The sequence below is a fragment of the Saccoglossus kowalevskii genome, chromosome 11, assembly GCF_978046115.1.
Source record: "Saccoglossus kowalevskii chromosome 11, keSacKowa6.1, whole genome shotgun sequence".
Lineage (NCBI taxonomy): Eukaryota > Metazoa > Hemichordata > Enteropneusta > Harrimaniidae > Saccoglossus > Saccoglossus kowalevskii.
This window is the reverse complement of record NC_140651.1, coordinates 4,181,359-4,208,543: the sequence shown is the minus strand read 5'-3', so window position 1 is coordinate 4,208,543 and position 27,185 is coordinate 4,181,359. Positions and strand designations below refer to the sequence as shown.

Sequence of the window (27,185 nt, the reverse complement as noted above, 5' to 3'; positions counted from 1 at the left end):
GAGACTGACAACAAAGCTATGTCAACATCGATGTTACATCCTCTCCTGTTTCATTGGTCAAAAATGGATGCCAGGCTGTGGATACAAAAAATAAGCAATTAGGGGCTAGATTATTAATTATTAATTATTATAATAATTACATTTTACGAGGGAAACTAACAATTGTGATGGTAATTGTTTTAATATCACTGTGAAAACTTTGATTTTGTTTGATCATATTTAAATCCAATCAAGTTACCTTTATACTGTGATAAATATTGTTATATTATAACTATTAAATATATAAATATAATGGGATTAACTGTACTAGACATTATAAACCGCATTGCACACAGGCATTTCAATTTTCTTGTGTTTCTTTTATTTTGCAGTTGGCAGTTGAACTCATTTTGTATTATTGAATTAGTATACGGGTACTCCAAGCTTCGGGAGATTTGCTCGATGCATGCAGTGTTTTAAAGAGTGGCATCTATGAAGTAAAATTGTTCATATTTTAAATTTGTCGTTGTACGTTTTATCTTTTATTGCATTTGTGATTTCACTTTATTATTGTTCTGTTTAACTACTAATTATTGCAAATTTTTCTTTCTTTATCCAGGAGAAAATTTGTTGTGTTCTTACTTATATTCAAAACACGTGATCTTAATAAAGAATTTACTACAGATATACGGATATTTGTTTCAGAAGCTTTGACAATTATTTTAATTCGTTACAAAGGACCCAACTGTCTTTGCCAAATTTCCTAAAATGTTCTTCCTGTTTACTATTTATTTTCAAATTGTGTCCAAATTGATGTTATTGCTTTCATGTACATGTACAGTGATAGCATAACTGGGTTAAATTGATAACTGTAAAATACTAAACATTGGGTATTCCACGTGACCAAAGGTTATGTCCATTTGGTTGCAGGGTCACAGAGGATGAATGCCATTTTACTATGGTTTTCCAAAATATATATAAATATAAAAATTCTTACCAAAATATTATTTATAACCACCAACCAAGATGAAATTCATTGCATTGCTACAGAGTACTAACTCATATATTTTATTAAGTTTGGGTGAATATTTGTTTTCATTACAGAGAAACTGAAATGGAAGTATGATTTGAAGTATATGTATCTTGTAATTTTAAAGCGACCGTGTGTAATTTAAGTTTTTAAATGTAACAGTACTTTAGGCCAGTGGCCATATAGTGCGGAATAAAGAAATAAAAATAATGATAATACTATACGGAATCATAAAATGACTTTGAGATAATTACAAAGTCAACGAAGCTACAACCTGAAGGGGTAAACACATGCGTGTTCCCTTTGAATCGCAGATAGTACGTTCGTTGAAATCAAATCACATTTTAGGCATAATTCAATCGGCTTTCGACCACATTTGTTGACACAGGATTATGAAGTGATTTCTGTATTATTTTTAAAAGGTGGTAGTCATTGCCCTGTTTTGTGTTCGATATGGGGTCCATAGCGAAATACACAACACGTGTAAAATGTGTTTATACGAAATTCGAACTCAACGCTTCAAACTACAATTATCTTCAGTGTATGCTAATAGAATTGGAAGATGCTTGTTACTGCCACCTATAGCAGTGTCATTTAGATTACCTATCCCAGAATTAAGATCACTTAAATAATATCTCCAATTCTAAGATAATGTATTTGTTAACATAGTTTGTTGGCCTTTATGGTACCACTAACGGAAGAAAGTGCATATATGATATAAATATATAATACATGAGCGGTGTCAAGCGTGGTTTTAAAGGTAAATCAAACGAATTGTAACAATAGCAGCATCACAAATACACGGTCGGTATCACAAAATTAACAGCGGTATCATTGAACCTGTCCTCTAAGTGTAAATGTATGGCGTTAAATAAATTATGTCTACAACATTTTGTATAGTTTAATTTAGATTTTTTACACTATACCAAACAGATCAAGCCTTAGATTTATGAGTGAAATTTCGTGAAACCAATTGATTGTGAAATGCGAACTGGCACATGTACAGCCAGTTATCAGCTTGGTCCACATTTCAAATACTGCCAAAAATCATTGTAGTTAAATCTGCCCGATCTTTTGGATTTTCAACATTTGTAACTAAACTAGTCAAGCCACTTTCTCATTGTTAAAATATTGTTGGCAATTGACTCACAGTCAGTCTCGACATGTAAACTGGCCATAGTTTTCACGTATTTTGCACGCATTTTGCATTGTCGTTGTCGATTTTTATAAATACAGAAATAATAGTTAGTTCAATTCTGCTTGCCTGCTCCTAGCTGTTCCAACTGATGTGTTAGTTTGTAAGGTTAAGTAACAGACATAACTGCCATAAATAGAGACAAACCTATACCATTGCACGAACAGAAACAAGGCTCACTATGTCATGGCTAAAAATAGCCAACTCACACTAAGTTGGTAATGCACTGATAAAATGTGCTACCACTACCAAATTCATGATCAGTGACACCGAATCCTTTACTTTGAACACAGTAATTTAAATGGTAATAGCAAATCCACCAGATAAAAGTAATCACATGGGATGAACATCTTCAGTCAGGAGGATGACCAGACCTGATCCTGTAATACTCTGACTCTAGTGAGTTTGTATAACAATCTGACTGTACGTTTCCATGTTCAGTTTGGCTAAATTACTATAATAGTTTGAATAACCAGAAATGTAATAATTAAAACAATCAGATCTATATCAAGCTGACTTTCTAAGTTATTGTATTACCAATAAATGTCTTACATCATACGTTGACAACAATAACCTGATTATTGGATATCAAATTCAGAAAAATAGCAACAGTGGAAAAAGTTATACAACAATAAAAGTAAGAGAAAACATTATATTATTTCTTCGGCATTTATGTTAAATTTTCTTGAATGTCCTTCCTGTTTTATTTGGTAATAATATAAATAATCTGGCAGATTGAGGGCAGACCACTTAATTGCGATTTCAGAAACACCAGATGGTTTGCAAAATTACTATAAATTAAACAACTTTTGTGCTTAATTGAATGTATCAATTAATATTAAAAAAACTAAAACTATTTTTTTAATAAAAGTAAAACACTATTTAAAAAAATATTTTAATTAACCTATCAATAACAGTTCTGTTATCTAAGAGATATTTTCACGCACAATATAAAATTTAAAATCAATTTCCCAAGGTTAAAAAATAAACTAATGAAAGCTCTTTTTGCAATCCGTCATTCTGTTTTGAGTGAAAAAAACCAGAATTAAGTTTAAATTTATTTTACATCGATTCTACCCGTTTTAACATGTCGATATTTGGGCTTGTGAGTTATGATGTTAAAAAATTCAGAACTTGTGTGCAATCATTATTAGCACTTCATTCTAGGTGTACGTAAAGTGACTCCCATAATTGGTATCAGGGAGAATTAGGGAGAATTAATTTGAGAATCAAAACATCACTAATTAAAATTGAATAAATACTGGTACAGATTTTATACTAATGGTCATATTCTCCAATCTGCGCTACATGAAACTATAAATTCAAACTTTTCTTGGTTAAGCACACAGATATCGTGATTTGGTGAAAATAGGTAAAAAAGTGAAATACAAATAACATTATCTAATTGACCAATGTTTTGAAATCCATGTTAACCCATGATTATCAAAATGAATAATCAAGTAGTGTTTGTTGTGAGTAGAATAAGCTAATAACATACAATATCTTTAAAACAAAGTTTCCATTTGAAAATTATCCGAATGAAAGCTCAGCCTTCGCCAAATGGTGTCTAAAGCTTAGTGACCAACATTTAAAAATTGAGTTAGAAGAGGGAGAAAAACTAGGATAAATTTCCCTGTCATTTATTTTAAAATGTTATCAGTTCTTTCCGAGGTGCGGTATGTGATTCATGTTGGGGTCTCGGATCGTTTGAACTAGACGGTTATTTTTGTACCGAGTTCGTTGTATGTCTAGACATTTAATAACTTCTGGTGAAAACAAAAAATGTACTGTTTAAATAGCATATTTATATGTCAATCTTGATATATTTTTAATAATCCTCCTGTATGAATAGTGTAATTCAGATATGATGCACCTGAACTTGCGAATTCAGTATATGAAATCCTATTATTGTTGTGAACGACGACGGTCGACAGATAGCTAATATTCCATGGGTCTCTATTGGCCCTTGCAAATAACAGTGAGAGCTATTTCACAAATATCCCTATTAAACTGCATATAGTCCATGAGCCAAGTGACTTTTCATTACCATTCGGGGTGGCAAAGGCTATCATATATCAAATTAAAGCTTATTTTGTGTAGATTTCAAAAATATATGATAGCAATGTTGTCATGGTAGCTTAAAGTTGTCACGTGACCTCAACGTTCGCGTAGTATGCATAATGAGATTGGTCGCTGGTTGAAAGTATAATGTGAGTTAATACTGCAAGAAATAATACTTTCATGGACTCAATCTATGATAGGAGAGATGTCTTTGCATGTTAAGTCGAACACATCACACATGATTTGAAGATAGTACGTAATAGTGACGTCATTTCTGCCCACAGTTAAAAATTATATATTCAAAACAGACTTTTCTCGAATTTGCTTATGATTTCTCTAATAAACAACTGCTGATTAAGATTGTTTAATACATAACTAATAAACTATTGCAATGAGAAAACAACAGAAATTTGCTGTCCAACGGCATTGCATTAAATGTATTGTACAAAACGGAAGATCTAATGGCATACTTCGGTTTCATGAAAGTTGTGACCTTAATTAGGAATGCACAACTTTTCATTGTACATAATCGACTTGTACACATATTTTTGTTATGAGCCAGTAAAAGAAAAACAAAAGAAAACTTTTCTACTTAAAAAAAATCGACGTTTCAGTAAATGAATTGATGTGTTTCTTCTACTGCAGCTTTGTTAAATTTGAAGGTCATGGCTCAATTCCCTTTACTCACTCACGCACAGCAACTTCATACACAACAAGTTATGGTTGTCTCAGTCAATATAAATCTCATCATCATCGTCCAGATCTACCTGCAAATCCTCTTCCTCATCAGGTTGATTAGAGAAAGTTGTTAGGCGGCAGAGGTCAGAGCACTTCAATCCATTTTTGATATAGTCACAAGAATCACTATCACAGGACTTTTTGCACATGCATGACATCGGCTCTTTTACAGCTCTCGGTGCTGGAAGTCCAGTCATCCAGTCCAGTCTATTACAATTCTTTCACCAGCTCCATCATGCTCCAGAGCCCTGCCTTTACCAACTGGAGTTGGCACTTCGGCAGCTGATGCTTCTCCTTTCTTGGCACAGAAAACACCATATCAACACTGATGACATCAGAAACACCTTTCTTTGAACCATACAAAGCGCAAACGAAGGCTTCTAAGTGACGTAAAAGCTCCTCAGACAACTTCCACTCTTTCCCAAGCTTCTGGAACATGCTCTGATACTCTTTGTATGTCTATATACCGTGCATGGAGTTGAAACACTACGCTTATAAGTAAGTATGTTGATGAAAAACGAAAATGCAAGACAAATGACTCTGACATCAGTGTCTTCTGTGGAAATGATGATAGCACTGAACCATTGCTCTTTTGCAGCATGCTCAGCATGAAAGAGTCGAGTGTCAGCCTCTTCATGTTCTGAGTTTAGTTCTTCAATTTCTATGACTCTCTCTCTAACAACTTTTCCCACATGTTGCACACAGCTCCTTATCCCGCAGTTTTTCACGATTGCATGCTTTCCTCCAGTGCTTAACAACAAATCTTACAAGACTGTTCTTGTTTTCGCCATTGCGCAAAAAGCTTCAGAACTGCTTCACATTCTGGCCAGCTGCAAGGTTCTTGAAGGTGATGGCATCTCTCTCACCTCTAACTCTCAATTGACTGAATGGACTATTCTCTGTGCACATCAAACACAACATCTATTCTAGAACTACTTTCTCTTTCATGCAAAACTCAAGATCATGTCTGCGATCTCATCAAATGAAAGATAGTCAACCTTCAGCTTCTGGACCAGTGTCATGCCATCAGTAGGTCTCAGGACTTCAACTGTCGGCTGAACCAACTTTTCCAAGTTGTGCTTTGTTGGTTTTGCAGGGAAAACCACTGTGGCAAGCCAGTGATATAGGAAGAGGATCTAGCGGATGCTTTAAAACATCTTGCATCTGTAAATCCTGACTTTCAGCTATTATAATAATTCTTGCGAACATATTTCGATCTGAACGGAGAACAGTCTCTGTGCCTTTGTCTTGATTACTGTCTTTGTCTTTGACAAATGGCTGAAGGTTTTCAGCTTTTGTTTCTTTAATGTGTCATGCAACTTGACTTTTGCTGGCTCTGATTCCAGATGGTTCCTCTTGAACTCATGATAGGCTGCATCACCAACAAGATATGCACATTTAAGGTTATGTGCAATGTCTGCTGAGGCCATAGCCCCAGTAGAGATACTTGACAGCTGCATATGCCCAGCAAATGGATTTGTCCAGTTCTTGATGAGTTCTACCATTGTGGCAGCATCTTTCTCATCTCTAGCAATACGAGTTGACTGGAGATCAGCATGACCTTTATTACCTTATACCTTACATTATCATTTCACGCAAATTACCAAGAACCAAAGCCCTGAACTCGGCTGTCATATAGTATATCTGTACAGCTCCAGGTTTCAAGCTGAATCCTTTTGTTCTCCCAGGTGTTTGGGTGACTTTATTAAGAGTTTCTTTAACAGTCTGATCAACAGGGATTCTTCCGAATGGGTTGTTCTCTGTACTGAGAATTCACCAGATTTCATAAACTCATATATTTAAGTGTGTTCGTTGGACAGACTTGTCATGTCACTGTAATAAACTGACATGTATCTAGCGTAGTTAACTGCATCATATGCAAAACACCAGGTGAAGCATCCAGTCTTCTTCTCTTGAGGCACAAATCATGTCAAGCATTAGTTCAATCATGTCTATGTATGAAATCCATAGTGCTCAAAGGGAGTCATTGTTGTTACGGAGATGATGTGTGTACTCTGTGTACAGATGAAACAAATGCTGAAAGTGTCGACTTTGGATAACTTCATCATGACTTTCTTTTGTTGCGGCAAAATTGAAGCACAATAGCTGTACGTGATATCATCGCAAGTCTTAACTACATACGTACTTGAAGCTAAAAATAAGATGGCAGATTAGCAGAAACGTCAAAGCTACCACAAAATTACAAAAGTCCAAAATCAGCAAATCTGATTGAACCATTGAAAAATATCTTATATTCAGGGAACTAACGTTAAATAAATGCTTATTTACATACAAATCGAAACATGTATTCAAAGGCAAGCAACTCAATTTAAACCTTATTTGCGTGCACCAAACGGGACTCCTGATCTCAAAAACTTTAATTTGAGAGAAAAATTCTGAAAAAATTACTTTTACGTTCATTCAAATATTTATGCAGTAGTAAAATGCATTGTAAAATGTTTCAGTGCTGAAATTAAAAAAATCAATTCGATTTTAGCATAAAATGTTAATATATTTTCTAGCGTCATAATTTTTAGATTTGTCATGATGACGTCATTGTCACGTGATTTTTTCGAAAAATTCGAAAGTTAAATTTACTTGCAAAAATATACATCAAAGTACCAACATGTCACAACAGTAGCTATGTTAGCTGATTACATTTTGGGAAAATAATAGCCAAAAAACGCAATTCAAAGAATTGTATGAATATGCATGGTGGTTTAACGTCAAGATCACGTGACCGCTTTAAGCTACCAAAAAAAATTGCTATCATATTTTTTCGGAATCTACACAAAATAAGCTTCAATTTGATATATGATAGCCTTTGCCACCCCGAGTGGTAATGATCCGCCATTTTTAGCCACTTGGCTCATGAACTAATAAGACGCCAATGGCAAAATAATTTGTTATTACAATTTTTATTTCATTTTATTTAACATAGTGGTAGTTCTAACGTAATCGGGCAGTATTTTACATGTTTTCTTTTAACTTTAAGCCTTGTCTTTTAATAAAGAAAACTGTTTTAGATTTTACTAATTAAACGTACATGCAGACATATACGAGTGAATTGGTGAGAGATTTAGTTGGACAGAAACCATTGGTTTTCTTTTCTTAATGTTAGCTTTCTAACACACTCATTTTTAAATTTACATCCCACAAAACTGAATGTATATACATATTCACTTCAAAAACATAGGCAGGGTAGACTATTAAATGAGAATACATCAAATACAGTAAAGAATTCAGAAATAAAAGAACAACTTTAGTGCCAGTTTCAGTCATTGTTATCAAAAAGAATTGTATCCAGTTTTCTTGTCATCATATCTTTAGTTTCTGACATGATCCTTCACAGACTGAATGTACGGATGTATGTTTTTCCTTCTTTCATGTAAACGCGTGGACATGGCAGGCAAGACATGTCGCAAACATCGTAAAACAGGAATTACAATTGGCGTTAAATTGCTGCAAATTGGTCATTTATCCTGGATGACCTCTGTTGCATACTTGTTTAATTTCACAAAATTCTATAAATCCGAGACGCGCACTGATGTCAAACAAAAAATCACTTTTGAACAGCTTAAAATATGTGAGAAAGTTAGAGTCCATTTATAAAGGGACTCTAGAGGAAGCTCAGACAACTTAGGAGGAAGTGAGGTGTGAGCGCCCTCGCGGGCACTGTGCATCAAATGTAACTGACCCCAACTGACCCTAAAATGGTGACCGGCTGTGAATGTTGACGTGCTGGATTTCTCCTTATTCTGCAAAAAAATATGCGTTACTTTGTGAACACTCTGAAGGATTTTGTTCCTGGATCGGTAGTACACGTTCCAAAAGAAGTTATCTACGAACGAGTAAACGCCGTCTGTCAGCAAATTGCCCGTCATCAAGAAGCCAATTTTGACAATGCCGACGGCGGACTTTACGTAGGACCCGCTGGCTTAGCTTGTGCATTTTACCGACTAGCTTCATCTGGCAACTTCCAAGACAAAAAGTCCGAACACCTAGCACGTGCTCAGGAATATCTTTCGGCTCATGATTTATATTTAAAGAAATCCCGAATTCATAGAACTCAACAAGCGGGTTTACTTCTTGGCAATGGCGGCGTATACATGACTGGAGCCTTACTGTACAAAACATTGGGAGATGATGCAAAAGTGGCCGACTATGTTAAAATGTAAATTGTACAAAATATCTTTCATGATATAATAGACTCAGATTTATTTATTTATTTATTTATTCTGCAAAAGAGTAACCATGGTAACGACATATTTGGTATTTATTTAATGTTATGTTTTAGGTACATTGATCTAGCTGCTGTTTGTGAACCAGTAAGATTTCTTAAATGTGGATCGGATGAATTGTTTGTAGGACGTGCTGGGTACCTTTGTGGTGTGTTATATCTGAATAAAGCATTGGGCACACAGGTATGTTACAACCTACATACCACATGTACACTACTTTTCAACAACAATATATGTGCACATTTTTTGCAGTAACATAGGTAGAAAGCTTTGTAAGTGAGAGAATTCCAATGCATGACCCAAACAAGTTGTATCCCTTAATGTGTACTGGCAGTCATTGTACATCCCACTATGTACTCACTAATTATTTTAATTATTTACAATAAACGCATTTATGTTGGTTGTATAAACAAGAACCTGGAGTTGTGTCACAGGGAAAATTAATATTTAATGAAATACATGTCATGGCATTACATTAAGTTTTTGGGTTGACATAGTTGCCAGTTCAAAATCAAAGTTGCCAGTCCATTTGGTGGGTGGACTGGTGGCTGGCTAACAGACTGACATACAGTATACCTACATTTATCATAAATTTAATGCCAAAACCATTGAATTATTGCAATTTATTTGAGTTTAATTGAACTTTATTTCTAATTGTGTGTGATGTAATTAACTGAAATTAATTAATGGCTACATTTTTCATGTGAGACCTGTGGGTTATGTGCGAGTGTGTGTGTGTGGTACCAACATTGTGACAACTTCAATTTAACTTCAAACTGACTTGTGACAACAGGAACTACATTGTGATGACCCTCACTAATTTCATAATTTATATTAATATTTAATCGATTTTAGGTGAAGTTTGTGTAGCTTAGGTTTAGTTAAGTGGGAAGGTATGGTTCAATTTATATTAATATAATTGTACCATAATTACCCCTTTACTAAACCTAAGCTTCCCAAACATTTCTATGTTCAATCACAGAATATTCAACTGTCATTTAATTAAACTTAATTAAAACACAATTCTATGTTGAATTGCATTGTAATTGATTTTAATTAAACAGTGCTGGTTCTGGTTCTTTCTATAGAAAACTTTCAGAGTAATATCAGAAAATTAATTACATTTCATAGTGTTCTAAGTTTCACTCAAAAACATAGATCTTCAGATTATTTAACATGCAGAAACATTATGCTGCGAAATAGTACATTATGTAGTTCATTGGACTTTTGTTTATAAATGTATGCATCATAAACATACTTTGAATGAGCTTTTCAATTTTGATATTCCAAGCACAACAAAGGCATTTGTTTCATCTTATGAATATTTATAAATTTCAATGACAGTGGAATCTAATCAGCAAATACAGTGCATAAAGACGTCATTTAAAATTAGTCATATGTTATTCAATTGGCCAGTTGAAACTTCTCATTTCAGTTTAAAAGCAATTAAAATCTATAAATATTTATCAAGATGAAGGGAATGCTGAGAATATAATATTTATGTATTTGATAATTGTGTGTGTGAATTCAGCCTGACACACTACCAGAACATACATCTTGTTAAAGACACAAACATTGGATCTTTCTCTAAAAGTACTTGTATGACTGGAACATTGTGTTTGGTATCAGTTATTGACAGTATACTCTAAATTATCCTGATTCTGTAGGTTATACCTAATGAGACAGCACATGCACTGTGTAACAGTATGGTAGCTTCTGGTCGAGACTATTCAAAACGTCATCGTTCCCCTATACCATTGATGTATGCATATTATGATACAGAATATTTGGGTAAGAATATTTCCAACTGTCAAGCAATAAAAGTTAAAATTAATTGGAAGGTTATTTTAACTTTGAAAAAGGTCCAAGCAAAATGCATTTAAATCAGCGCCCTCTGGTGGCCAGTATAAGATATATGAGTATCCACCACATTTACTCAACATTTAGTTTTCCATTGTAAGTTTTAGCTGGCTTCCAGTCTTGACTTCAGTAGTTGTTTTCCATTGTAAGTTTTAGCTGGCTCCCAGTCTTGACTCCAGTAGTTGTTTTCCATTGTAAGTTTTAGCTGGCTTCCAGTCTGGACTGCAGTAGTTGTTTTCCATTGTAAGTTTTAGCTGGCTTCCAATCTGGACTGCAGTAGCTGCTTTCCATTGCAAGTTTTAGCTGGCTTCCAGTCTGGACTGCAGTAGCTGCTTTCCATTGTAAGTTTTACCTGGCTCCCAGTCTGGACTGCAGTAGTTGTTTTCCATTGCAAGTTTTACCTGGCTCCCAGTCTGATTGCTTTGATATTACATTTATACGTACTACATGTGGACCTCTCCAGATTTGTTCATTTTGTGATGATATCTATAATTCTCTAATTTTGGTGAATATTTTCGTAATTTTTGGTAAAAAGTGATATTTTCGACTTCTTGTTAAAAACTGCAAGTCTGATTGCGTTGATACTATACATATTGTTCATTTTCTAATTATATCTTCAGTTCTTTAATTATGCATTGATAACAGCGGAGCTATCTCAGCCAACAGACTGCTTGTTTTATTATTTTGAAGAATTATGGATAATCCCATTACAGGTGCTGCCCATGGTCTTTCGGCAATACTACAGATCTTGATGCATTTCCCGAGTTTCTTCAAATCTGATCCATCTATTGAAAAAGATATAAGGGAATCAGTTGATTTCTTCTTGAAAATAGAGACATCAGATGGGAACTATGCTCCTTCTGTCAGTGAATGTTACTCGAAAAGACCAGTTGATAATGAACTGGTACATTGGTGTCATGGGGCACCAGGTAAGAGCAAACCACTATAAATTGTCTTGAATTCTAGTTGATGCCATCCTGATTGGTTAATACCGTACTCGACCTCGTTAGCACCCATGCCCGGGCAAGCGCCCACCCCCCACTTTTGCGCAATTTTTATATTTGGGGTCACATTCGGCAAAGCGCCCACCCCTTCAAAATGCAACTAATCTAAAAATTGGTCTTGCGTAACGAATCTTGGTAATCGTTTTTATATGATACAGCGTGGATATCGATCGCTGTGAACATGTTGTGAATGCGTAGAACACGGTAACCGTGCGTAACCTACGCTTCGACAATGACCTGTTAATACAAGTAAAATGCGGTAAATATTTCATGCCATATTCAGTTTACCTCTCAAAAATGGCTAGTTACTAGTTTTTTGGAAAAACTATGTCGTTTATTCGCTGAAATCAATTCCAACAGATCGTACTTCGACATCGATAATTCACTTCCGCATTGCGTTACCGGAAAGTCTTATGTATGTATTACACTAATTTGCATACAGCCCATCTAATTTGCATACATTCTACAAAATGATGTGTTTGTTTTGAAAGGATAACTGATAATCAAATTATTATTTCAAATAATAACCTAATGGTGATGGTCAAATGTTTCTGAATTGTTTCTTTCTCTGTCACCAGGAGTGGTATACTTACTCGCTAAAGCATATCTAACATGGAATGACAGTAAGTATATGGAAGCCTGTCTTAGATGTGGAGAACTAACATGGCAAAGAGGATTACTCCGAAAAGGTCCAGGAATATGTCATGGTGTTGCCGGAAGTGGTTATGTTTTCCTTCTGTTGTATCGTCTCACTGGTGATCCAAAACACCTACATAGAGCTGTCCAGTTTGCTGATTTCATATTTAGTGCAAAATTTCAAAAAGAAGCTAGAACACCAGATTGTCCGTTTAGTTTATATGAAGGCTTGGCTGGAACTGTGTGTTTTCTCAATGACTTACTCCAGCCTGATAAAGCTGAGTTTCCTCTCTATCCAGTATTTTAAAGTATGTGTTTTTTGACAACACCCAAGCTATAGAGATGCTAGCAAGTGTTTCTGTGTGAAATGATAATTCAACATTCTTTGATGTTTTTTTAACAAGCAACAAATGCCTTGACCTTGCTCAGTGGTTACTAACATTGAATCAAAACTAATGATGCATTATGTTATAATACATTTGAGCAAATTGTTAGGATACAAATAAATCAGAGCTCTGGCCAGCATTGATAAAATATGCATACAAACAAAATAGAGCTCTGGCCAACTGTGGCATAATATGCATACAAACAAATCAGAGCTCTGGCCAACTGTGGCATAATATGCATACAAACAATCCAGAGCTCTGGCCAACTGTGGCATAATATGCATACAAACAAAATAGAGCTCTGGCCAACAGTGGCATAATATTCATATAAACAAAACAGAGCTCTGGCCAACAGTGGCATAATATGCATACAAACAAATCAGAGCTCTGGCCAACAGTAGCATAATATGCATACATACAAATCAGAGCTCTGGCCAACAGTGGCATAATATGCATACAAACAAAATAGAGCTCTGGCCAACAGTGGCATAATATGCATACATACAAATCAGAGCTCTGGCCAGCATTGGTAAAATATGCATACAAACAAAATAGAGCTCTGGCCAACAGTGGCATAATATGCATACATACAAATCAGAGCTCTGGCCAACAGTGGCATAATATGCATACATACAAATCAGAGCTCTGGCCAACAGTGGCATAATATGCATACAAACAAAATAGAGCTCTGGCCAACAGTGGCATAATATGCATACATACAAATCAGAGCTCTGGCCAACAGTGGCATAATATGCATACATACAAATCGGAGCTCTGGCCAACAGTGGCATAATATGCATACAAACAAAATAGAGCTCTGGTCAACAGTGGCATAATATGCATACATACAAATCAGAGCTCTGGCCAGCATTGGCAAAATATGCATACAAACAAAATAGAGCTCTGGCCAACAGTGGCATAATATGCATACATACAAATCAGAACTCTGGCCAACAGTGGCATAATATGCATACACACAAATCAGAGCTCTGGCCAGCATTGGTAAAATATGCATACAAACAAAATAGAGCTCTGGCCAGCATTGGTAAAATATGCATACAAAGAAAATAGAGCTCTGGCCAACAGTGGCATAATATGCATACAAACAAAACAGAGCTCTGGCCAACAGTGGCATAATATGCATACAAACAAAACAGAGCTCTGGCCAACAGTGGTAAAATATGCATACAAACAAAATAGAGCTCTAGCCAACAGTGGCATAATATGCATACAAACAAAACAGAGCTCTGGCTAACAGTGGCATAATATGCATACATACAAATCAGAGCTCTGGCCAACAGTGGCATAATATGCATACATACAAATCAGAGCTCTGGCCAACAGTGGCATAATATGCATACATACAAATCAGAGCTCTGGCCAACAGTGGCATAATATGCATACATACAAATCAGAGCTCTGGCCAACAGTGGCATAATATGCATACATACAAATCAGAGCTCTGGCCAACAGTGGCATAATATGCATACATACAAATCAGAGCTCTGGCCAACAGTGGCATAATATGCATACAAACAAAATAGAGCTCTGGCCAACAGTGGCATAATATGCATACATACAAATCAGAGCTCTGGCCAGCACTGGTAAAATATGCATACAAACAAAATAGAGCTCTGGCCAACAGTGGCATAATATGCATACATACAAATCAGAGCTCTGGCCAACAGTGGCATAATATGCATACATACAAATCAGAGCTCTGGCCAACAGTGGCATAATATGCATACAAACAAAATAGAGCTCTGGCCAACAGTGGCATAATATGCATACATACAAATCAGAGCTCTGGCCAACAGTGGCATAATATGCATACATACAAATCAGAGCTCTGGCCAGCATTGGTAAAATATGCATACAAACAAATCAGAGCTCTGGCCAACAGTGGCATAATATGCATACAAACAAAATAGAGCTCTGGCCAACAGTGGCATAATATGCATACATACAAATCAGAGCTCTGGCCAACAGTGGCATAATATGCATACATAAAAATCAGAGCTCTGGCCAGCATTGGTAAAATATGCATACAAACAAAATAGAGCTCTGGCCAACAGTGGCATAATATGCATACATACAAATCAGAGCTCTGGCCAACAGTGGCATAATATGCATACATACAAAACAGAGCTCTGGCCAACAGTGGCTTAATATGCATACAAACAAAACGGAGCTCTGGCCAGCAGTGGCATAATATGCATAGAAACAAAACAGAGCTCTGGCCAGCATTGGTATAATATGCATACAAACAAAACAGAGCTCTGGCCAGCAGTGGCATAATATGCATACAAACAAAACAGAGCTCTGGCCAGCAGTGGCATAATATGCATACAAACAAAACAGAGCTCTGGCCAACTGTGGCTTAATATGCATACAAACAAAACAGAGCTCTGGCCAGCAGTGGCATAATATGCATACAAACAAAACAGAGCTCTGGCCAACTGTGGCTTAATATGCATACAAACAAAACAGAGCTCTGGCCAGCATTGGTATAATATGCATACAAACAAATCAGAGCTCTGGCCAGCATTGGTATAATATGCATACAAACAAAACAGAGCTCTGGCCAGCAGTGGCATAATATGCATACAAACAAAACAGAGCTCTGGCCAACTGTGGCTTAATATGCATACAAACAAAACAGAGCTCTGGCCAGCATTGGTATAATATGCATACAAACAAATCAGAGCTCTGGCCAGCAGTGGCATAATATGCATACAAACAAAACAGAGCTCTGGCCAACTGTGGCTTAATATGCATACAAACAAAACAGAGCTCTGGCCAGCAGTGGCATAATATGCATACAAACAAAACAGAGCTCTGGCCAACTGTGGCTTAATATGCATACAAACAAAACAGAGCTCTGGCCAGCATTGGTATAATATGCATACAAACAAATCAGAGCTCTGGCCAGCAGTGGCATAATATGCATACAAACAAAACAGAGCTCTGGCCAGCAGTGGCATAATATGCATACAAAGAAAATACAGCTCTGGCCAACTGTGGCTTAATATGCATACAAACAAAACAGAGCTCTGGCCAACTGTGGCTTAATATGCATACAAACAAAACAGAGCTCTGGCCAACTGTGGCTTAATATGCATACAAACAAAACAGAGCTCTGGCCAACAGTGGCTTAATATGCATACAAACAAAACAGAGCTCTGGCCAACTGTGGCTTAATATGCATATAAACAAAACAGAGCTCTGGCCAGCATTGGTATAATATGCATACAAACAAAACAGAGCTCTGGCCATCAGTGGCATAATATTTATACAAAGAAAATACAGCTCTGGTCAACTGTGGCTTAATATACATACAAACAAAACAGAGCTCTGGCCAACTGTGGCCTAATATGCCTACAAACAAAACATTGTTCTGGCCAACTGTGGCTCAATCAATATGCATACAAACAGAACAGAGCTCTGGTCAACTGCGACCTAATATGCATATCAGCATTAATACATTATAGCTTATACATTGTACTAGTTATTTTTAATACAGTTGTGCAACTTGCTAAGAAAAACAAAGCCCAGGTGGTAAAACTTTTAATTATGCAAAGTAGGTACCGGGGGTAGTTAAAAAGCACATATTGGTTTAAAACATTTTCAAACAATTATCAGTCATATAATTACACACATAATATGCAAGTATCAATCCTTTTGTGCAAACCATTATATTAACCATGCTGAACGTAGTTAATTAGTACACATGTTAGTGAAATTCTATGCATACATTCCAAACTAGTGTTTATTCATTTGATGTCACAAATGTAATTTCACTTCTGTATTACAAGGATTAAATAATACAAAACTGTTGCTACAAACCTGTGCATGATCATGTTAGGAAAGGCTGTATTTAACCTCAGTTAAATTGAATGATTTGATTAGATACACCAAGGAGCATTCAGTGTTCCTTTAACTCCATGAATTTCCAATTCAAACCAATAAATTTTGCCATCTTACATCATTGAGTGACAAAATAAAAGCAACTTCACATTTAATTTCCCATAAACAAATCACTCATGTGACTTTGTGTTCCATTTACCTTGAAAATATTGTGGTTTGGTTATGTCTATACAGTGAATAAGGGTTTTAGTGAGAATTCTGGCACTACACCGACAGTAGAAGGAAGATTATATCAGAAGCGAAACTTTTTGTTGGGGTAAGTGGGTTTGAATCCCACAACTGGTAGTGGTATTGTAAAAGTGGTTCATCTGAAAAGGAAACCTGTCAGGACATGAGTGGGTTTGAATACCATCACCAACAGTAGTAAGCAGGGTTTATCTCTGGGACTCATTATTAGGGGGTAAGTAGGTTTAAATTCCACCACCACCAGTAGAAAGATTAAGCTTCATCTGAGGTGGAAAGCTTTATGAGTAGGTGAGAGTTCAAATGCCACCACCAACAGTAGTAAGGGTGGGGGAGTTTGTTTAAATCCCATAACCAGTACTCGTAGTAGTAATAAGGGTTCAACTGAGAGGGAAACCTTTGTTAGGGGGTGAGTGGTTTTGAATCCCACCACCTACAGTATTAAAAAGAGTTTGTCCGAGAGGAAATTTGTTGTTTGGATGAGTGGGTTTGAACCCCACAACTGGTAGTAGTAATAATGGTTTGATTCCCATTAAAACAGTAGTAAGGAGAATTTATCAGACAGGTACAATTGCAGTCCTGGTAACTGGGTTCAAATCCCACCACCAACGGCAGGATGATAGGTGTATTTGAGGAGGGAACCTTTCATAGGAGGTAAGTGGGTTCAAATCCCACCACCAACAGTAGTCAGAAGGGTTTATTTGACAGGGAAACTCATTGGTGAGTGGGTTTGAATCCCATCACCTGTAGTAGTAATGGTAAAAAGGGTGTATTTGACAGGGAAACTCATTGGTGAGTGGGTTTGAATCCCATCACCTGTAGTAGTAATGGTAAAAAGGGTTTATTTGACAGGGAAACTCATTGGTGAGTAGGTTTGAATCCCATCACCTGTAGTAGTAATGGTAAAAAGGGTTTATGTGACAGGGAAACTCATTGGTGAGTGGGTTTGAATCCCATCACCTGTAGTAGTAATGGTAAAAAGGGTTTATGTGACAGGGAAACTCATTGGTGAGTGGGTTTGAATCCCATCACCTGTAGTAGTAATGGTAAAAAGGGTTTATGTGACAGGGAAACTCATTGGTGAGTGGGTTTGAATCCCATCACCTGTAGTAGTAATGGTAAAAAGGGTTTATGTGGGAAGGAACCCGTCAGTGAGAAGAGTAGTAACAAGAAGGAAACTCATCAGTAGGTTGAATAGGTGATTTTCCATACAATTGCGAACCTGTTCTCCAGCAAACAAAAACAAAATACCATTAATTATGTAAAAACCCATCCATTAATTATGTATAAAAATGTATTCCATCTGAGCCCGGAAGTAAAAAAAAGAGCGTGACATTCCAAATATCATAATAATATTGCCCACTATTGGGGGCATCACATAAGACACGTGTTGCCGGTGTTTGTGATGATTAATGTGAACCAAACGGAAGCAATTAATTACTGTGAATAGCATAGCATAATTCATGTTAAATAAATTACTATATCAGACGGATCTGAATCCCCAGACACAACACGTGTTGTCTTGTCTCGAACAAAACACAAAATAACTCAAATCCCTTACACGGCCTCCGGATAACCTTTTGGCGAACTGCCATTCACCTAAATAACCGAGTTTGTCGCGGCAGTCGGCTACGCGAATGGCGTGACGTTGACTACACATTACTTGAATCGTTGCCAACAACGTGTCCAATTCCCGCCGAATAACCAGCCGAGCTGCACAAACGTCATAGCCAACGCCCACAATATTACCTTATATGGTAATTGCCGCCATTCGGTCTCGCATTGATTCAGCAAAGGAACCGACAGTTTGACATACTACGCATTCCGATCGGTCACCTCCGTGAAGATTTTAAGCCGTATACGTTTGCTTATTTCGTTTATTGGTAACATATTTGTTGGTAAATATAAATTTTCTTCATACGGAAAACCGAAGATGATGAAAAATCGATTTGGAAAATCCGGAAAGCACCGAAGTGAGTAAAATTTTCTTCTTCTCAAAAAAAATATCCACTCAGAACATGGCACTCCAATGTTTTGTTTATACCGGCATTTACTAGTATCTGTGCGTATGAGTGTACAGTCGTCATTGGGTTACCATTTCCGCCTAAAACCACGCATCGGTCTTTGTGTGTGTGGTACTTAATATTCAGATAATTATTCTATTTGTAGTATTTTACATCGTGTTTTTTTTTTGTAAATATTGCGTACTCATGTGTCGTTTTAGGCGTACCGGCGTTTTTCTTTTGAAGGTCACACAGCACGTTGTGAGTCGTGAGGCCTGTGTACAAAAATCTGTACTTGCTGTCAAATCTGTCTTTATTTTCAACCAACATGAAATTGTTCGGTTATTTGGTAACTGACTGTCGAGTTTCATTCAAAATTACCAATTTAAATCGTTCTTTTTGGCTTTGTTTATATCAGTAATGTAGCACACATTTTATTCACGTCGTTGGTGTGACGAATACAAATCAATCCCCTTTTCAAAGGCCTCTTTGTCTGATGTCGTATTACCCGGTAAACCGAATAGTACGTACGTGTCTGGCCCTCTTAATATGAAATAATTTCAGCTTTTACAATAATTTATTTTCTCCACTTGCTACTAAATATCCGTTTTTTTGTCTTTAGTTTGTTTTGGGTGGGATGTGGCTTGATAGTGTGTTCAATATTACCTTCACGGCGGATCTAAACACGCACACCATCACGTACGTAGACTAGACGTAGCGGCTCAGACATGGTAATCGTCAAACAGATCCCAACAGACATTACGTAATTAAACCTAGAAGAGGGCCTGATCGTTGTTTAGTTGCGAAAAAACTAAACAAGCACTTTTAACTTGGTTTCCTTTTACATTTTCTAAAAAAGGGAATATTCTCTTATTAAATTACGCAACTGTAAAAACATTCATTAAATCATGTTTGAAAAAATAATGATATAATATTTAAATATATATCGTAATACGTAAAAATTCATTTTAGTTTATTTTGTATTTGATGGGGACTACAATTACTCATTCAGTGCAACATAATAATTACTAAATTAGTAATAAATAGTCAGTGTGGACTAGTAGATATTTATTTTTAGCTTTATCACAAGTTGAACACTGGACAATGAAATGAGTTTGAATGTTTTATATTCAAATTGTAGGAAGGAAGGTAAATTTTGTCTGTGACTTAATTACAACATGACTTGGATACACATGTTATTTGTGATTCACATGTACATATGTATTCAACTGAAACACCTACTTAAGGGGGAAGAAGTCATTTCTATCACAATCACATGTTGGCTGTGGTAACGCCCTCCTAATTCTACACAAGTTCATCTGATTTTTTTTGTAGGCGTCTACTAGTATTGGTCTGCATGTGACAATTTGTTTAGGTCACTTCTTGTTTTTGCCAGTCTCTCATCATAAAATATTTCAATGCAATAATTTGTACAGATTTGTCTATAGTGTTTGGTTAATTGTTTACCAAATGGACATAGTTTTTCATTGCCTACATGCCCTGATAAAGTTTTGGAGGTTTATTTTCTGTAAAGTTACAAAAATTTGCTCTCAAACTATTATACACATGTAGTTATACATCCCCTACCACCTGATGGATTCTACATTCACATGATCCCCGCCCAAGTTGTCTGTTTATTTTGGCCACTAAATATCATAAATTTAGATTAGTGAATAATAGGGCACCATGCACATGGTCATAGTTAATCTTCTTAGAGTGAGGATGATTGGTTGATTGTTAAAAAGGAATTTCTATCCTAAATACAGTAGTGTAGACCCCATTGATAATCCTCAATGGAACAGATTCAGTGTAAATATTGGCATGTTGCCATAATTTTCTGTTTTGTAGTTTTCACCTATGTCCTACCTGGTAACTGCAATGTTCTGCTGCAAATCATGATTAATGATCATGTGACAGTAATTATGCGAGTTCTGAGTAAAGGTCATGTGACAATAACAAATGTAGCAGATGGTAAAAATCTTTTTTTTTTTTTTTTTAAACTAGTCCCTACCCTTCTCCCAACAATTAATCATTAATCATTAATCATCATTTAATTGCAATAGATTTTTCTTGCCAGAGCTTTTGTCCCAATATTCAAAAAAAAAAAAAAATTGCATAATTTCATTCTATAAATCATTGTGTGGAAGAATGTGCAGTTTGTTTGTAACATAATCTCTTGGTCATTGAGTAGTGTTCAAGGAAACATTACCAACAACCAAGCAATTAATACAATTAAATGACCATTATCTTCTATTATCAGTATTTTCAAACTGTTAAAATTAATTTTTTTCATGGTCAGCATGAATTACCATGATCACCATGGTAACAAGTTATGTCCTTAAAAGAATTTGTCATTATATTATGTTACTATGGCAACATGCTAGTTCATTAAATAAATTTATTCTAGTAATAGAAAACATTGATTTTGATTTTAAAATTGAGCCTTTATCCTGTTTGTATATTTATACAGTTGTACGTCTCGATATTTTCACCTTTACAAACTGTATAGTCATTGTTAAATACAATTTGAAGTTTTACAATTGCAATAACTTTTCCCATTCATGTGGCGCCATTGTAATTTCAATGAATGATGGTATTCTGTGAATGGTGTCATTTACGTCATTGCTATTCATGAGTCTACATCACATGGCAGTCATATGACTAGTCCAAACATGATCTTGGTATGTATGGCATGGTCTGCATTTTATACTTTATATTTAAGATGGAATGATGACCACCTATCGGTAACTACCCTGTCATTCTAGTATCTGTCATAGTTATCATAACTGTCATTAAATATTACATTACCAAGCTGGTGCATGGTGAGGGCAGTCTGGGTGGTGACAATCAGACGTAATTTTTTGAAAAATTACATTAAATTTTGTATTTATGAATCTAAAATGTCAAATAAAGCTCAATTCTAAATATTACACAATCAACTATTTTGGCATATGCACGTCTCTAATTAATGGTTCCTTACAATCAATGAATTCGCCCCTCTCCCTGAATGCCAACTCAAACTCATTTTGGCAATATATGTATCGGTACATGTATATTAATAATGATATTATTTATTATATTTATTTTGACCAAGTGTGAATAATTTGAGTTTCTTCACTAGTATCTTAGCTTATGGACTTGTAAATTTTTTTAAATATCAAATACCAGTATAAATGATTGTGTATGAGGATTAAACCATGCCCTGTATCCATGGTGATCGTATAATTCATGACTTGCAGTTTTACACAATTTACTAATCTCTTAGGGTTGTTGTGAATAACAGATTGAACAGGTGTCCTCATTACACTGTCATTGTATATTCATTTTGGTGAAGGCAGGCTGCTGGTAAATATACAGGCAGTATAGGTGGCCTATTACCCATGGGTGCACATGTCATTTAAAATTACATCAGTTCTTATTTCCATAATACCTCTCCCCACTGCATGGTTAAGTTACATGTATACATCTGTCAAAACATATGTTCATTATTGTACAAATGTATGTTTTTAAAACTAGATCTACAGTAATAAAAATTATGAATCTAGGTTATTTTAATAGAGCAATTTTAACGATTGACCCAAGTATTATGTTTCATCCTGTAACATGCTTATACTATTAAAAAAATGTCATATAATTTGGGGAAAAAGTGTACCTTCTCTCCCATGTACATGTATATTAACAGTTGTCGTGCTGTGGCATGACTCAGGTTTGTACAAATATCTCATTTGTATCAGTGTCAACAAATACTATATAAATACTTGAGTTATGAATTATGTATCTATTTTTACCTGGTATCATTTTTTTTATCTGATATTCAATACAGTAACAAGGCTATATTTTAATGCACATCTATCATGTGCACCTGGCCTGCTCTGATCCAAACTGCTTATTGCTAGTATATGTTCACACTGATGGGCCCTATCAGTAAAACATTCGAAAGCAGTCTTAATTCTGTATATTTTAAAAATCACTGAATTTATCCAAATTTTATTTTGTTTCATTCTCAGCCAATATAAGGATATTCAGGTCAAATAAGGTTTTGAGTACATGTCGCGGTACGGTACAAGCTCCCTTAATTTTCTAACATCATTAGCTAGTATTTCATGTATATCATTGACCTCTGACATATTGTACCCAAGGAAGTACAACTCGTGACTTCATACCATGGTGGAATATTCCAGAAAGTTGATGTTGTAAATCACTCTCTTATCCTATTATGCATTGCAGGAATTTTAAGTATTTCATTGACGTGAATGTTATGCCAATTGTGATGTCTGGTAGATAGAATGGTTTGGCAAGAATTTCTTACCAACTCTCTCCAATAGGGCTTGTTTAAGGTAGAGGGTACTCCAGCATTTTGACCTGTGCACCTATTTATAGCATATATAGTACATACATGTGTCATTTTTTCACTGTTAATTTTTTTTTTGAGAAACTACACTGTGCATTATTTATTATTAATTATTATATACCGCGATGAAAATATGATAACCATTTTGTCTGAGTAATTGAATATTTGAAATTATAATCTTATTATTCAAGGTGAAAGTCAATATTTATTGTAATCAGACAGATCTAAATGTAATTCGTCATAGCTCATTGGGTACTGGTGAACGGTCAGCAGAAGCCACGAGTCCAACAGGACTGCAAATCTAAATGTAATTCATCATAACTCATTGGCTACTGGTGAACGGTCAGCAGATGCCACGAGTCCAACAGGACTGCAAATCTAAATGTAATTCATCATAGCTCATTGGTTACTGGTGAACGGTCAGCAGAAGCCACGAGTCCAACTGGACTGCAAATCTAAATGTAATTCATCATAGCTCATTGGCTACTGGTGAACAGTTAGCAGAAGCCATGAGTCCAACTGGACTGCAAATCTAAATGTAATTCGCCATAGCTCACTGGCTACTGGTGAACGGTCAGCAGAAGCCACGAGTCCAACTGGACTGCAAATCTAAATGTAATTCATCATAGCTCATTGGCTACTGGTGAACAGTTAGCAGAAGCCACGAGTACAACTGGACTGCAAATCTAAATGTAATTCGCCATAGCTTATTGGCTACTGGTGAACGGTCAGCAGAAGCCACGAGTCGAACAGGACTGCAAATCTAAATGTAATTCGCCATAGCTCATTGGCTACTGGTGAACGGTCAGCAAAAGCCACGAGTCCAACTGGACTGCAAATCTAAATGTAATTCATCATAGCTCATTGGCTACTGGTGAACAGTTAGCAGAAGCCACAAGTACAACAGGACTGCAAATCTAAATGTAATTCGCCATAGCTTATTGGCTACTGGTGAACGGTCAGCAGAAGCCACGAGTCGAACAGGACTGCAAATCTAAATGTAATTCGCCATAGCTCATTGGCTACTGGTGAACAGTCAGCAGAAGCCCAACATGTCTTTGTTCAATTAATCAATGTTCATCTATTTCAATACAGATCGTATAATTATGTATTTCCATTTATGAGAACATTTTCCCAATTTTATCTAAATTTTAGTAATGCTAGATAGTCTGATGTACATTTACGTGGGGAAGGGGTGGTCAGCAGTATTAGAAAGTCTTTATTTCCTGGGACTTTCTCTTCTGTTGCCTTCGATATGCTCTACATGCCGGTGACATTGAGTAACTTTTTTTCTGTCCTTAAAGAGGAAGTTTAACCACATCCTGTGCAAAACATGATAAAGTTTCTTCTTATCCTGAATTTATTTTAGTAAAGCGTGCATAGATGGGTTCGCCTTTCTTTACAAAGGTGAGATTTCTTGAGAAACTAGGTCAGCACAAGACTTAATTCTCAAGTGATTTGAATATTGTAAATGATTTATTATTTTTTATCCATCCATGGGTCTGGAGTCTAAAGACATGCCTAGTATGATTTATCATAGAATTCCAAAAATATTTATTTCTCCCATAGACACATGTATCATTTACGTGGGAGAATTTACTGCAAATTGAGACCACCCTCCCCAGCCCACCTCAATTCTCAAACCATTCATTCATTATGTATTCTATTGTACCGTCTGACTACTGAAATCAGTCTTTTATACTCTTCACGTAAAAGTGACAGCAACAATTCACTTACAGTTATAGTAAAAGGTTGTTGAACTACAACAATTAACACAAAAATGTACACATTTATTTACAGAGAAAATTTTACTTGTGTGAGGGTTCCTCCTTCTGTCCAGACTCCAGACTAGCTCTCGTGTGACCCCCGACCCTATTCATTCATTCATTCATTCATTCAGACAATAAAACTTGATTTCATAGTGACTGAAATAAAGTGAAAGCAATTTAATCTAGGTCTTCTAGAATGTTGGGTGTGGTGGGAAAGTAACCTGTAAGATATCAATGTAAATGAACACAGGAATGTATCTTCTTTGACGCTACATACCAACACATGGCAGTTATTATGTTCAGCACTACAGTTATACATCGTCGTCGGTATGGCAGTTTTTCTTTGAGTTGATAGTGTTCTATTGGTGTAATTGAGAGGGATAAATACTATTATGCTGCCCAATACAACTAACATGTGCTCAAACATGTTTGGTTTTACTTACATTGTAAAAGTCCAGTATTTGTAGCTAGAGAATTTACTGGAAAGAAACTACAAGTAGATAAGATAACTTTTATTACTACCGGTATATATAATGTTTTATGCTTAGATAAAAATGTTCAATTACGACTGTGAGCAATGTTTAATGTTTTGAACTGTGTATAGTGCACATGTTTAAAAAGACCAACCAAGAACTGAAAGACAGATGCAGTTCTGACAAGTGTCACTTTAAATAATTGCATCATACACACACGAAAAAGGAAATGAAAGCCCTTTTCATTTTATGAATTATATCAAATCACTTCCCTGTTTCTTGTAAATTTACCAGGATGAGGAAAATGGATTAAAAGCATGGGGTCACTAGATTTAGAATTAATCGATGTACAAAATGCGATGAAAATAGCATGTTTCATCTGTTTTAGGACATTTCACTAAAATAAAATGTATTTCAAAATTTTGCTTGTTGACATATGGAGAAAAAAAAGATTTGTAGTATCTTGCAAGGTGCTTTATGATGTCTAGTAGAATTAAAAAATAACAATATTTTTAGGGGGGGTTAATGTGTTTTCATTGTTGTCTAACAGATCAACAGTGAACCAAAAAGGTTCACATACTATTGAGTAATGCTAAAATGATTAATTATGAACAGATTTCAGCACGAAGTATCATAACTCATGTATATGCGCACATGTAAAAACTCGCGAGTACCATACTACCTTAAATCGTGGTGGTCTCGCACAACGTGTTTGAATTTCATATAAACCATGTATTTTACACACGTTGTGTACATCGCTATAAGTCCCATATCGACCATTGCTCTATTACATGTACATTACAAAAGCACTTGCCACATTATAAAAAATTATACAACCTTGTTGATACTAATAATTGTACTAGTATTTAAATTTCTCCAGTTACTCAGTGATCAGTATCCATATATTATGCAGGTTGTATTAATTACACTTTAAAGAACAGGTATTTGAACTTTTGTGATATAAATAACGATATCAGTCATTATCACATTAAATGACCTAATTTTCCCTATTATGCATTTCATTTTTAGTTTCACTGTCATAAAAAATGACAGGTGGTTTAGATAATTGTCTGCTGTTGTCATCGCCTTCAGCCTTGGAAAATTCTACTTTAATTGGTTTGATACATGTATCTGGTATTTATGTAATTTTCTTTTGAAATTTGATTTTAATGAACATTGCGTTATCTATACTAACAAATCCACTATGTATGCACTTATTGCAAGACTGTGCGCTGCTGAAACAGCTGAGCTATTCGACCCACGAGTTGCTTGCTGTATTTTTCTGTTAATTCTCTGTTAATAATTTCCCATCTTAGTAAGAAATATTATATTGTTCAAGGAATTAAACA

The 27,185-nt window shown here is 35.6% G+C and overlaps 2 protein-coding genes across 3 annotated transcripts in view; both read left to right on the top strand.

Moving 5' to 3' along the window:
- The first annotated feature begins 8,684 nt into the window (after positions 1-8,684).
- On the top strand, positions 8,685-13,311 carry LOC100373994 (lanC-like protein 3). The gene is made up of 5 exons (XM_002742189.3): positions 8,685-9,177; positions 9,301-9,427; positions 10,912-11,035; positions 11,818-12,033; positions 12,687-13,311. Exons 1-5 carry the CDS (start codon positions 8,774-8,776, stop codon positions 13,049-13,051), a joined length of 1,236 nt encoding a protein of 411 aa, XP_002742235.2. The 5' UTR covers positions 8,685-8,773; the 3' UTR covers positions 13,052-13,311.
- A 5,521-nt stretch (positions 13,312-18,832) lies between these two features.
- Positions 18,833-27,185, top strand: part of LOC100378306 (low density lipoprotein receptor adapter protein 1-like) — a 69,481-nt gene continuing 61,128 nt past the window's right edge. Inside the window, exon 1 of one of the 2 annotated variants that reach the window (XM_002732137.4) lies at positions 18,833-19,213. In XM_002732137.4, coding sequence (XP_002732183.1) covers positions 19,174-19,213 — 40 coding nt within the window. In that variant the 5' untranslated portion in view covers positions 18,833-19,173. The remainder of the gene's footprint in view (positions 19,214-27,185) is intronic. The other variant, XM_085505641.1, reaches the window with a different exon arrangement.

Bases quoted from the DNA above. Each gene is read 5' to 3' on its own strand.
- LOC100373994 (XM_002742189.3), top strand. From the start codon at position 8,774: ATGCGTTACTTTGTGAACACTCTGAAGGATTTTGTTCCTGGATCGGTA. The intron at 9,178-9,300 runs GTAAATTGTACA...GTTATGTTTTAG, and splicing joins GTGGCCGACTATGTTAAAAT to GTACATTGATCTAGCTGCTG. The intron at 12,034-12,686 runs GTAAGAGCAAAC...CTCTGTCACCAG, and splicing joins TTGGTGTCATGGGGCACCAG to GAGTGGTATACTTACTCGCT.